A 12,263-nucleotide genomic window follows, 5' to 3' on the forward strand; every position below is an offset into this window, starting at 1 on the left:
AGAGAGCTGGATCAGAAGAGAAGCAGTGGGTACTAGAACTGGCACCCACATGGGATGCCAGCACTGCAGGCAGAGGCATAGCCCACTACGCCACAGCGCCAGCCCAGGAAAGGCAATTCTAAGAAGCTACAGGATGGTAGAAAAGCCAAGAGCAGGTGACAGACCAGCAAGGAAAGGTGAATACAACAGCAACTGGCCAGACGTCCCAAACCTGTGAAGTGAAGCCCCGGCACCCACTGCCCAGAGCCAGGCTGTGTGCAGCCACCCTCCATAGCACTCACACACCTGCGTGCCGGGAAATGCAATGCCCAGGTGAGCAAGTCTCTGTTTCCCCGTGGCCTTAGGAGGGTCTCACCTGCTTTGGGATTATCGGGGTTTTTGTCTGGGTGGCAGGAGAGGGCCTTCTGCCTGTACGCCTTCTTCACCTGGAAGAGTCAGAACACAGGGTCATTCACTCTCACCCCAGGGACAACAGGAAGTCTGAGGCCCACCTAAGAGAGAGGCTGTTGGCTGCCACTTCAAAGCCACTGTGCAGGTCTGCAACGGAGGACAGAGGCCTGTGGAGGGCACCAGTCACTGCCACCCAAGAGATGGGCCTGGCCCCTTCCCACAGCACTACAGATGTGGCAAGGGGTTCCTGGAAGGGCAGAGGTTTCTCTACAGCCCCCTGAAGATGGGTACTCCCTACAAACCCTCGGTGGGCATGTGACTGGGCAAACTTCTCTGGAAGAATGTTTAGCCATCAAGTTTAAAACATACTTTCCCTTTGACGCAGCACTAGGAATTTGGGTGTGCAGAGGTAAACTACTCACTGCAGCACTGCTTACCCATTTTTATCTACCACAGGCATCAGTCAAATCTCCATCAACTGGAAAGCTCATTAAAAAAAAAAAAAAAAACCTATGAAAGGTTGGAGCGTCAGTCTGAGTCCTGGCTGCTCTGCTTCCATCCAACTTCCTGCTGGTGAGCCTGGGAAGGCAGTGGATGATGGCCCAAGTGCTTGGACCTCTGCCACCCATGTAGGAGACCAGGATGAAGTTCCTGGCTCTTTGCTTTGATCTGATCCAGACCTAGCTATTGCAACCATATGGGTAGTGGGCCAGGGGATGGAAGATCGATCTCTCTCTCCCCTTCTCTGTCACTCTGCCTTTCAAATAAATAAATCTTTAAAACGCACCCACATGGGAGACCCGGAAGAAGCTCCTGGTTTCAGGTTGGCTCAGCTCCAGCTATTGCAGCCATTTAGGGAGTAAAACAGAGGATAGAAGACTTCTCTCTCTGTCTGTCTGTCTCTGTCTGTAACTCTGCCTCTCAAATAAATAAATAAATCTTTAAAAATAAAAATAAAAAATTATGAAGGGGCCAGTGTTGTGGCATAGGGGGTTAAGCTACTGCTTGCAACACCTACATCTCATACCACAGTACCTAGTTTGAGTCCCATCTATTCCATGCTTCCTATCCAACTCCCTGCTAATGCAGCAGGCAATGGCCCAGGTACTTGGCTCCTTGCCACCCACATAGGAGAGCTGGATGGATTTCTGTGTTCCTGGCTTCAGCCTGACCTTGCAACCTACCTACCTCTGTCACTCTGCTTTTCAAATAAATGCATATTTTAAAAACTTTTTAAAAAAAGATTTATTTATTTAAAAGGCAGAATGACAGAGAAGAAGGGAGAGGGAGAGACAGAGAGAGAGAGAGAGAGATCTTCCACCTGCTGGTTTACTCCCCAAATGGCTGCAATGGCCAGAACTGGAACTCCATTCAGGTCTCCCACGTGGGTGGCAATGGCCCGAGTACACTGGCCATCTTCTGCTGCTTTCCCAGGTGCATCAGAAGGGAGCTGAATAGGAAGTAGAGCAGCTGGGACTTGAACTGGTACTCACTTGGGATGCTGGCATTGTAGGCAGTGGCTTAACCTACTATGCCATAGTGCTAGCCCCAAGAAGTTATTTTTAATAAAAAAATTTCTTATTATAGAAATATTCTTATTATAAAACAAACCTAGGGGCTGGCATTGTGGCAAGGTAGGCTAAGCCTCTACTTGTGGCATCAAGGACGTGGGTTCGTGTCCCAGCTGCTCCTCTTCTGATCCAGCTCCCTGCCTATGGCCTGGGAAAGTAGTGGAAGATGGCCTAAGTGCTTGGACCCCTGAACCCACGTGGGAGACCTGGAAAAAGCTCCTGGCTCCAGGTGCTGTAGCCATTTGAGGAATGAACCAGCAGATGGAAGACTTTTCTCTTTGTCTCTCCCTCTCTGTATCTGTAGCTCTACCTCTCAAATAAATAAGTAAAATCTTAAAACAAAACAAAAACCTAGCTACCAGGCTGTTTCACCTATGACCTACATAGCTGATACAAGTGAACACGGAGTACAAAATCCCAGACTCTGGCCTCGGCTTCCTGAGCCTTTGTGTAGGTTACCTACTGCTCAAGCCCCCTGGGAGGAACAGCTGAGCAGAATGGCTTCCCAGTCTTCTCAGAGAAATACTTCAGCTCTCAAGTGTGCTAAAGGACCTTCAGGGGCAAGCAGCCAGCGGCTACCAGAGAAGGGCCTGCTGGGCAGGTGTCTGACTAAACTCCTCCGGCAGAGGCACCACCTAGGCCAGGAACATGGAGGTATGCTGCCACCTGCTGGGCCAGAGCAGCACCACACCTTCACCTGTCAGGGCAGCCCAAGCAATTTGGCTCCCTGACTGAGCAGGAGGCAGCAAGAGAGGCTCCCAGGACCGGCAGTGAGGTTAAAGATGTGCCCTCCCTTGGCTGGTGCCGCAGCTCAATAGGCTAATCCTCCACCTGCGGCGCCAGCACATCAGGTTCTAGTACCAGCTGGGGCGCCAGATTCTGTCCCGGTTGCCCCTCTTCCAGGCCAGCTCTCTGCTGTGGCCAGGGAGTGCAGTGGAGGATGGCCTAAGTCCTTGGGCCCTGCACCCCATGGGAGACCAGGAGAAGCACCTGGCTCCTGCCTTCAGATCAGCGCAGTGCGCCGGCCGCAGCGGCCATTGGAGGGTGAATCAATAGTAAAGGAAGACCTTTCTCCCTGTCTCACTGTCCACTCTGCCTGTCAAAAAAAAAAAAAAAAAAAGTGCCCTCCCACCCTCCTGTCCGCTCACCTACACACACCTTCCCGACCCCAGTGATCTCTCAGTCACTCTGCTTCACTGTCAAAAAGTAAGCATGGGAAGGGAAGGGGAGGTGGCCGCTTTCTAGTTCGTCTGAAGTTACTAGGTCGTCTTTGCTCCTCAGACCCCTATCTTTTCTCTTTCCCTCTCTTTTCTCTCATTACCCCAGCTTCATTTCCCTCTCATTTTAAAGTAAGCTTTTTTTAAACATTTTTTATATTTTATGACCCTTTATTTTTTTTTTTAAGATTCATTTATTTACTTGAAAGGCAGAGTTACAGAGAGAGGGAAAGAGATCTTCCATTACTGTCACCCATATGGGAAAACTGGATGGAGTTCCTGCCTCCTGGCTTCGGCATGGCCCAGTCCTGGCTGTTATTGCCATTTGGGGAGTAAACTAGTAGATAGAAGATCTCTCTCTCCTCTCCCCTCTTCCCTCTCCTCTCTTCCCTTTCCCTTCTCTCTCTCTCTCTCCATTTATTTATTTGAAAGGCAGAATTATAGAGAGGCAGAGAGAGAGAGGTCTTCCATCTGCTGGTTCACTCCTAAGTGGCTGCAATGGCCCAAGCTTGGCCAATCTGAAGTCAGAAGCCAGGAGCTTCTTCTGGGTCTCCCACACAGGTACAGGGACCCAGGCACTTGGGCCATCTTCTACTGCTTTTCCCAGGCCACCAGAGGGAGCTGGATAGAAAGAGGAGCAGCCAGGACACAAACTAGCACCCATATGGGATGCTGGTGCCACAACCAGAGGTTTAGTCTACTGCACCACAGAGTTGGCCCCAATAAATTTTTTTTTTTTTTGACAGGCAGAGTGGACAGTGAGAGAGACAGAGAGAAAGGTCTTCCTTTGCCGTTGGTTTACCCTCCAATGGCTGCCGCGGCCAGCGCGCTGCAGCCGGCGCACCGCGCTGATCCGATGGCAGGAGCCAGGTGCTTCTCCTGGTCTCCCATGGGAGTGCAGGGCCCAAGCACTTGGGCCATCCTCCACTGCACTCCCTGGCCACAGCAGAGAGCTGGCCTGGAAGAGGGGCAACCGGGACAGAATCCGGCGCCCCGACTGGTACTAGAACCTGATGTGCCGGCACTGCAGGCAGAGGATTAGCCTAGTGAGCCGTGGCGCCGGCCAATAAATCTTTTTTTAAAAAACTGGTTCCTATGTTCTTTTCTGTACATCTGAGAGGGGCAGTAAAAGGGAGAAGTGAGAGCACCAGTAAGAGAGCAGGAGCAAAGGAGCAGGAGTAGGTGGCATGGAGGGACCCCCTTCATCTTCCTTTCTTTTTGGAAAATATTTCATGGGTTTTATTCTAATGAGATGATATTAAGTTTTGTGTGTTATACTTAATTTTGGATGTTCTATATCAGAAAAAAATTTTGTTTGCTTAAATAGGGGAACAAGATTATTCAAACTGAATAAAATCAATTATGTATAATAATGGGAAATTAATCTACATATATATATATATTTTTTTTTTGACAGGCAGAGTGGACAGTGAGAGAGAGAAAGAGAGAAAGGTCTTCCTTTGCCGCTGGTTCACCCTCCAATGGCCGCCGTGCCCAGCGCGCTGCGGCCGGCACATCACGCTAATCCGAAGCCAGGAGCCAGGTACTTACTTATCCTGGTCTCCCATGGGGTGCAGGGCCCAAGCACTTGGGCCATCCTCCACTGCACTCCCTGGCCACAGCAGAGAGCTGGCCTGGAAGAGGGGCAACCGGGACAGAATCCGGCGCCCCAACCGGGACTAGAACCCGGTGTGCCAGCGCCACAAGGCAGAGGATTAGCCTAGTGAGCCACAGCACCGGCCAATCTACATATGTTAATATGCTTCCTTATCAATTCTCTTTCCTGAATCTGTTCCTTTGACAGATGTCTGTAATGATACCACCATTTTATCTCAAGCAACTGCAACAACCACACCCAGGTCACCTCTCTCCACCTAAGTGACCCCCACCCTTCCCTCACCAGTCCAGCCTCCCACACTTCCAATAATGACAACCAAACACGTCTTCCCCAATCACCTGGATGTCTCCTTGGTCCCCCATTCCCTCTAGGCTTAGCCTGTGCCTCAATTTCCAAACCACCTTTTAAAGGTGCGAGGGAGCGGCCAGCGCCGCGGCTCACTAGGCTAATCCTCCACCTGCGGCGCCGGCACACCGGGTTCTAGTCCCGGTCGGGGCGCCGGATTCTGTCCCGGTTGCCCCTCTTCCAGGCCAGCTCTCTGCTGTGGCCAGGGAGTGCAGTGGAGGATGGCCCAAGTGCTTGGGCCCTGCACTCCCATGGGAGACCAGGAGAAGCACCTGGCTCCTGCCATCGGATCAGCGCGGTACGCCGGCCGTGCCAGCCATTGGAGGCTGAACCAGTGGCAAAGGAAGACCTTTCTCTCTCTCTCTCTCTCTCTCTCTCTCTCTCTCTCTCACTGTCCACTCTGCCTGTCAAAAAAAAAAAAAAAAAAAAAAAAAAAGTGCGAGGGAGGCATTCAGCCTAGCAGTTAGGATGCTCATGCCTGGGTTCCACTCCCTCCTCTGGCTCCTGATTCCAGCTTCTTGCTAATGTGGACCCTGGGATGGCTCTAGTAATTGAGTTCCTGCCACCCACATGGAAGATCTAATTCCGGTTCTTCAGACTAGATTTGGCTATTGTAGGCAATATATATAATATATATAATATATATAATATATATATATAATATATATAATATAATATAATATGTAAGGAGTTGAAGATCCTATATTTCCTGAGAAAAGATGACCAGTCTCACTGGCTAGATACTAACAGGGAGAGAGGTGAGTGTAGAAAGCCAGCGTGAGGCTGGTGTTCCCAGGAGGGGTGTCGAGGGCAGGAGAGCTCTCCTGGAGCCCCTGAACGCAGCCCTGACCTGAGCCCTGCAGCCGGGTCTGCAGGTGGACACCCAGCACATGCAGGGCTGATCTGGAAATGGGACACAGGGAAAGTCACGCGTGTTCCCTGCAACGGAAGGGGAAGGACACTGCGAAGCAAAGACGCCACCAAGGACAACAACGATCATCTGCCTTCAGTATGTGTCTTCAGAGCGCTCACAGAGGGAACACAGAGAAGGCAATAACCAACTTAACCTCGAAGGCTTCCCAGAGGAAGCAATGTCTGAGCTGCATCTTTTTTATTTTTTAAGATTTATTTATTTGAAAGGCAGAGTCACAGAGAAGCAGAGGTAGAAGAGAGAGAGAGAGAGAGAGAGAGAGAGAGAGAGAGAGGTCTTCCATCTGCTGGTTCACTCCCCAAAGGGCTGCAACAGCTGGAGCTGGGCTGATCTGAAGCCAGGAGTCAGGATCTTCTTCCGGGTCTCCCACACGCCTTCAGGGGCCCAAGCACTTGGGCTATCCTCTATTGTTTTCCCATGCCATAGCAGACAGCTGGATCAGAAGTGAAGCAGCCGGGTCTTGAACTGGTGCCCATATGGGATGCCAGCACTGCAGGCGGTGGCTTTGCCTGCTATGGCCCGGCGCCAGCACCTCCAAGCTGCCCTACTTCTGATCCAGCTCTCTGCTGATGCGCCTGGGGAAGCAGTGGAGGGTGACCCCTGCCACGCACGCGGGAGAAGATGGAGTTGAGTTCCAGGCTCCTGGCTTCAGCCTGGCCCAGCTCTGGCTGTTGTTGCCATTTGGGCAGTGAACCAGTTATTGGAAGATCTCTCTTGCTCTTGAAGTCTGCCTGTCAAATAAATATAAATTTTCAAAATAAAATAAAATAAATCTTAAAAAAAAAAAAAGCAAGTAGTAGAGAGCCTGGGCAGGGGTAGAAGAGCAGATTCCCTCTTCAAGCCTCAGACTAGCTTAGGGAAGAAACAGAAAAGTTTTGCTTTAATGAGGAAAAGGTACCGAGAACAGAAAAGGACGTGAAAAGACAGAGACATGCTTGTAATAAGACACAGAAACAAAAACAATGGTTTCTGAGGCAGGCATTGTAGCGCAGTAGGTTAAGACACGGCTCGAGACGCTCACACCTGACACCACCCTGCTTCCGATCAGCCTCTTGCTAATGTGCATGGGAGAGCAAGAGATGATGGCCCCAGTTCCCGGGACTTAGTCACCCGTGAGGGTGACCTGGATCAGAGAGCATGTTTCTGGCTTCCACCTGCCCCACCATGGACGTTGCAGGCATTTGGGGAGAGAACCAGCAAACAAGAGATCCCTCTCTCTCTCTCTCCCCCACTCTCTGTCACTCTGCTCTTCAAAAAAAAATTACTTTTTTGTCAAAGGATGTTTTCCATTCATTAGAAAACTTCAACCAAAAAATGTAAGAAAAGAAATATTCAAAAAAACAGATTTTATTGCACGGTCATTGGCTAAAGAACTGCTAAGCAATGAGAGTATACATAACAGGCAAAGTATTGCAATCTGGGTCAAGAGGAGAAGCAAACAAGGACTAAAAATGATAAAGGGAGCCAGAGCTGTGGCAGGTCAGGTTAACCTACTGCCTGCAACACTGGCATCCCATATGAGTACTGGTTCAAGTCCTGGCTGCTCCACTTCCCATCCAGCTCCCTGCTCATGCACGTGGGAAAGCAGCGGAAGATGGACCAAGTTAGACTCCTGCAGCCTATGTGGGAGACCCAGATTAAGCTCCTTGCTTCAGCCTGGCCCAGCCCCGACCATTGTGGCCATTTGAGGAGTGAACCAGCAGATAAAAGGCATCTCTCTCTCTCTCTCTTCTCTTTTTTTCTCTCCTCTCTCTGTAACTGCCTTTCAAATAAATAATCTCTTTTAAAAAGATGATAAAGGTAGCTCAGGTAATGATGTGGAAGACGCACGAAAGTTAATGTGATTCATACGGTGTGTGTGATTCACAACACAGAGTGCAACCATGAGAAGGGAAAGCACCACAGCGTCAGTTCTCAGCAGGGCCAGATGAGGAGAGCCTCCTGCATGCAAGGGCAATAACCCAGCATGGCTAACTTACTGGGTTCCCGAGCCCAAAGAACTTGAACCTTGACATTTTCTGTCTGCTACAAAAATGTATCATAAAGAAAAGCAGCAGCCAAAATTAATGGAATATGAATCTGGCCAAGAAACAAACTAATAAGTGTAAAAACCCAGTATATGGTAAAAGTTGCTATTAAAATTTATTACACGGGGCCAACATTGTGGTGTAACAGATAAAGCCTCCACCAGTTCGAGTCCCACTTGTTCCACTTTCGATCCAGCTCCCTGCTAATAGCCTGGGAAAAGCAGAAGAAGATGGCCCAAGTGCTTGGGCCCCTGCACCCACGTGGGAGACCTGGAAGAAGCTCCTGGCTCCTGGCTTCAGCCTGGCCCAGCCACAGCCACCTCAACCATTTGGGGAGTAAACCAGCGGATGGAAGATAACTCTCTCTTTTTCTCTCTCTCTCCTTCTCTCTATAACTCTGCCTTTCAAATAACAATTAAAAAAAGGGGGGGGGTACTTTAAAAAAGAAAGCATGGGGCTGGCACCATGGCACACTAGGTTACTCCTCTGCCTGTGGCGCCGGATCCCATATGGGCGCCAGTTCTAATCCCAGTTGTTCCTCTTCCAGTCCAGCTCTCTGCTGTGGCCTGGGAAAGCAGTGGATGATGGTCCAGGTCTTTGGGCCTCTGCACTCGTGTGGGAGACTGGGAGCAAGACCTGGCTCCTGGCTTTGGATGGGCACAGCTCCAGCTGTTGCGGCCACTTGGGGAGTGAACCAACGTAAGGAAGACCTTTCTCTCTGTCCTCTCTCTCTCTCTTACTGTCTGTAACTCTGCCTGTCAAATAAATAAAATAAAATCTTTAAAAAAAGAAAGCAATGTCTATAAAATATTAATAAAACAAAATTTATTGCACTAAGTGGAGAAAAAGATCATCATCTCAAACCATATTCTAAAATAACTCCAGGGGCCGGTGCTGTGGCTCAGTAGGTTAATCCTCTGCCGGCAGCACCAGCATCCCATTTGGGGACCGGTTCTAGTCCCAGCTGCTCCTCTTCCAATCCAGCTCTCTGCCATGGCCTAGGAAAGTAGTAGGAGATGGCCCAAGTCCTTGGGCCCCTGCAACCGTGTGGGAGACCAGAAGAAGCTCCTGGCTCCTGGCTTCGGATTGGCACAGCTCCGGCCGTTGCAGCCATCTAGGGAGTGAACTAGCGGATGGAAGACCTTTCTCTCTGTCTCTCCCTCTCACTGTCTGTAACTCTACCTCTCGAATAAATAAATAAAATCTTTTAAAAAAATAACTCCAGATGCACTCAAACATTAATTATAAAAAATAAAACTATAAGCTCTTAAAAGAAAAAAATGGTGAGACTTATTAACCTACTTTCAGGATGGGAAAGAAATTCCTAAGCATAGAGCAAGGGAAGAAATCACACACATATGTACAATGAACAGATTCAACTAGGAAAACTCTGATAACTTTTTTAGGCTAAAAAATCATAAACAAAATTAAAAGATAGGGGAAATGAAAACTGAGGGAAATATCTGCATATCTGCTGGTGTTGTGCACAACAGGTTCAGCTGCTGCTGGCCATGCAGTATCCCATATCGAAGCACCAGTTCGAGTCCCGGCTGCTCCACTTCTACTCCAGCACCTTGATAATCTGCTGGGAAACCAGTGGATAACAGCCAAAGTCCCCATGTGGCGTAAGTTATTGATGTTTTCATTTCATAAATGAGGAGACTATGAAATAATGAAGGGTTCATTATGATACAGAAAATCCATTCAGTGAAAAACCCACAGTCATTATTTTAGACTGAAACTGTTCTGTTTCAGCCAAACTCAGAACAGTGGCCACTACACGTGCCATCAGAGGCCAGATGGGGAGTCCAGCAGGCTGTCACCCAGGGATACACCTCTGCCAGGGTGGCACCAGAGATGGCCAATGCAGCTACACGTTCTCTTCTCACCAGAGGAAGACACAGGGGCAGTGCAGACGGAGAGGCTTCCAGGTGATATTTATTTTTTACAATAAGTTTCTATTACTTTTCAAGTAAAAAACAAAAAACTGGTAAGGAACAGTTTGTATAACTCCTTTCTACTATTCTGAGCTAGGAGGCAGTATAGTTCATGGAAAGAATGAAGGTTCTAGAGTCTTAGGAATATATTTTCAAATTCAGAATCTTCCACATACTCATAGCATGAGCTTAGGCAAATTACTGTGTTTCACTCAGCCTTAGATCCTTCAACTACAAAGTTGGAAGAGTAAGCACTACATCTGGGCTGCTAGAAGTGTTATAGGAAATAACACACCTGCCAAAAACAAGGCAGCTGGGACAAGCTCTAGTCCTCTCCCCTGCCACCCCAGCTCCTGGAAGGGGTCTGAACAGCCACGCCAGCCCGGGGGATGCTCATCTGATGGGAACAGAGCTGGAGCAAGTCAATCCAATTTGGATTCTCTAGGTGGACAGGGCTGGTTTCAGGCCCACTGGGGTGGGGAGGCGGTGGAGATGAGTCCTACAATTCAATCCTTGGTTAGCTCCCAGCTCTCTAAAACACTCTCGTTCAAAGAGTAAGGTAGCCTGAGATCCTCCAGTGTGACTGTGAACTGGAACCCCATGACCTAAGAATGCTGGTCAAGTGTGTCTGTCCTGATGAACTAGTTATCACTATATTTAGCTGCTAAGCCCGCCCTGGGCAGGGCCCATTCCTCAGTTTTAGCCTGGAAGGCCTGGCCAGTTTTGACTTTCATTTAAAGAGCTGGCCTGGAGTTTGGTGCTTTATGTTATAAACTAGATCCCCAGCTTTGTCTAGTCCTCCTGGAGTGACTGCTGCCTGATGAACTTCTCATCATGTAAATACAACTCTCCTAAAGCAAGCCTTTGATAAAGCTTCCAGTATCGATATTGTTTATTATCAAATAATCTTACCTTATGAGCCAAAAGAGGCTGGATACAGGGTCAATAGGTGCAACAATATTTTTCTTTTTAAATATGTATTTATTTGATGACATGGTGATGGAGAGAGACAGAAAGAGAGAGCGCGCGTGCGCACGCAAGAGAGAGAGCTCTTCCTTCCACTGGCTCACCCCTCAATGGCAACTGCCAAGGCTAGGCCAGGCTGAAACCAGGAGCCAGGAACTCTATCCCAGTCTCCCACAGGGGTGGCAGGGACCATGTATTGGCCATTTCCCACTTCCTTCCCAGGTGCATTAGCAGGGAAGTGGACTGGAAGTGCAGCTAGCACTCAAACTGGCACTCTCATGCGGGATGTGGACACCACAAAGGGCAGCTCAACCTGCTGTACAACACCGGCACAAACAGCATTGTTCTTAACTATGGAAAGTTGGGGAAGGGTTTGGTGCTGTGGTTAAGTAGGTTAAGCCTCTACCTAAGGCACCGGCATCCCACATGGGCACCGGTTCAAGTCCCGGCTGCTCCACTTTCAATCCCGCTCCCTGCTAATGGCCTGAGAAAGCAGTGGAAGATGGCCAAGTGCTTGGACCCCTGCACCCATGTGGGAGACCTAAAAGAAGCTCCTGGCTCCTGGCTTCAGATCAGCCCAGCCCCAGCTGTTGCAGCCATTTGGGGAGTGAACCAATGGACAGAAGACCTCTCTCTCTCTGTCTCTCCCTCTCTCTGTCTGCCGCTCTGCTTCTCAAATAGATAAATAAATCTTAAAAAAAAAAAAAAAAGTCTGAAAGGTTAATGTAACATTGAAAAAAAGAAAAGCTGGGAAGCAGGAGACTTTCAGCAGAACAAATAAAGGGAACACCCATGTGTTGTTGCAGGATGCAGACAGGACTGTGAGAACTCAGGAATTCCAGGCTGGAAGCTCCTCTGTGAAACTATGCCTGCAAATCTGCAGTCACTTAGTCAGAGTTCAAGCAGCCACGGAAAACTGCCAAAGGCTCCTAGACGGTGCAGCTTTCCTTCTTTTCCTACCAGCGTCCCCTAAATCCCCTGACCTCCGGCACTGGGCAACAACTGCCTTCCTGACATTTCACAAAGAGGAGGAACGGTGTGACGGTTCAGAGGCTTCCACCCAAAGACCCCAGACCACACCATGGTTTTCAGAGGACCAGGCTGTCTCTAAGGCCCAGGCTGCAACGACAAAGATCTCAGATGACTGTAGACTCCACCGGCATGAGCTTGGTCTTTCTCCTGCCACCTTTCTACCATCTCACTGCCCACCCTCCCTTTTCTTATCCTGGGGTACCAGGTGACGTTATTCAATCTTAAGGCC

The 12,263-nt window shown here is 49.2% G+C and overlaps 1 protein-coding gene across 1 annotated transcript in view; it reads right to left on the bottom strand.

Moving 5' to 3' along the window:
* Positions 1–12,263, bottom strand: part of DNAJC17 (DnaJ heat shock protein family (Hsp40) member C17) — a 38,144-nt gene that overhangs the window by 12,351 nt on the left and 13,530 nt on the right. Inside the window, exon 2 of the mRNA XM_002717978.5 lies at positions 356–425. Within this exon, the coding sequence (XP_002718024.1) occupies positions 356–425 (70 nt within the window). The remainder of the gene's footprint in view (positions 1–355; positions 426–12,263) is intronic.

The sequence above is a fragment of the Oryctolagus cuniculus genome, chromosome 12 (assembly GCF_964237555.1).
Source record: "Oryctolagus cuniculus chromosome 12, mOryCun1.1, whole genome shotgun sequence".
NCBI lineage: Eukaryota > Metazoa > Chordata > Mammalia > Lagomorpha > Leporidae > Oryctolagus > Oryctolagus cuniculus.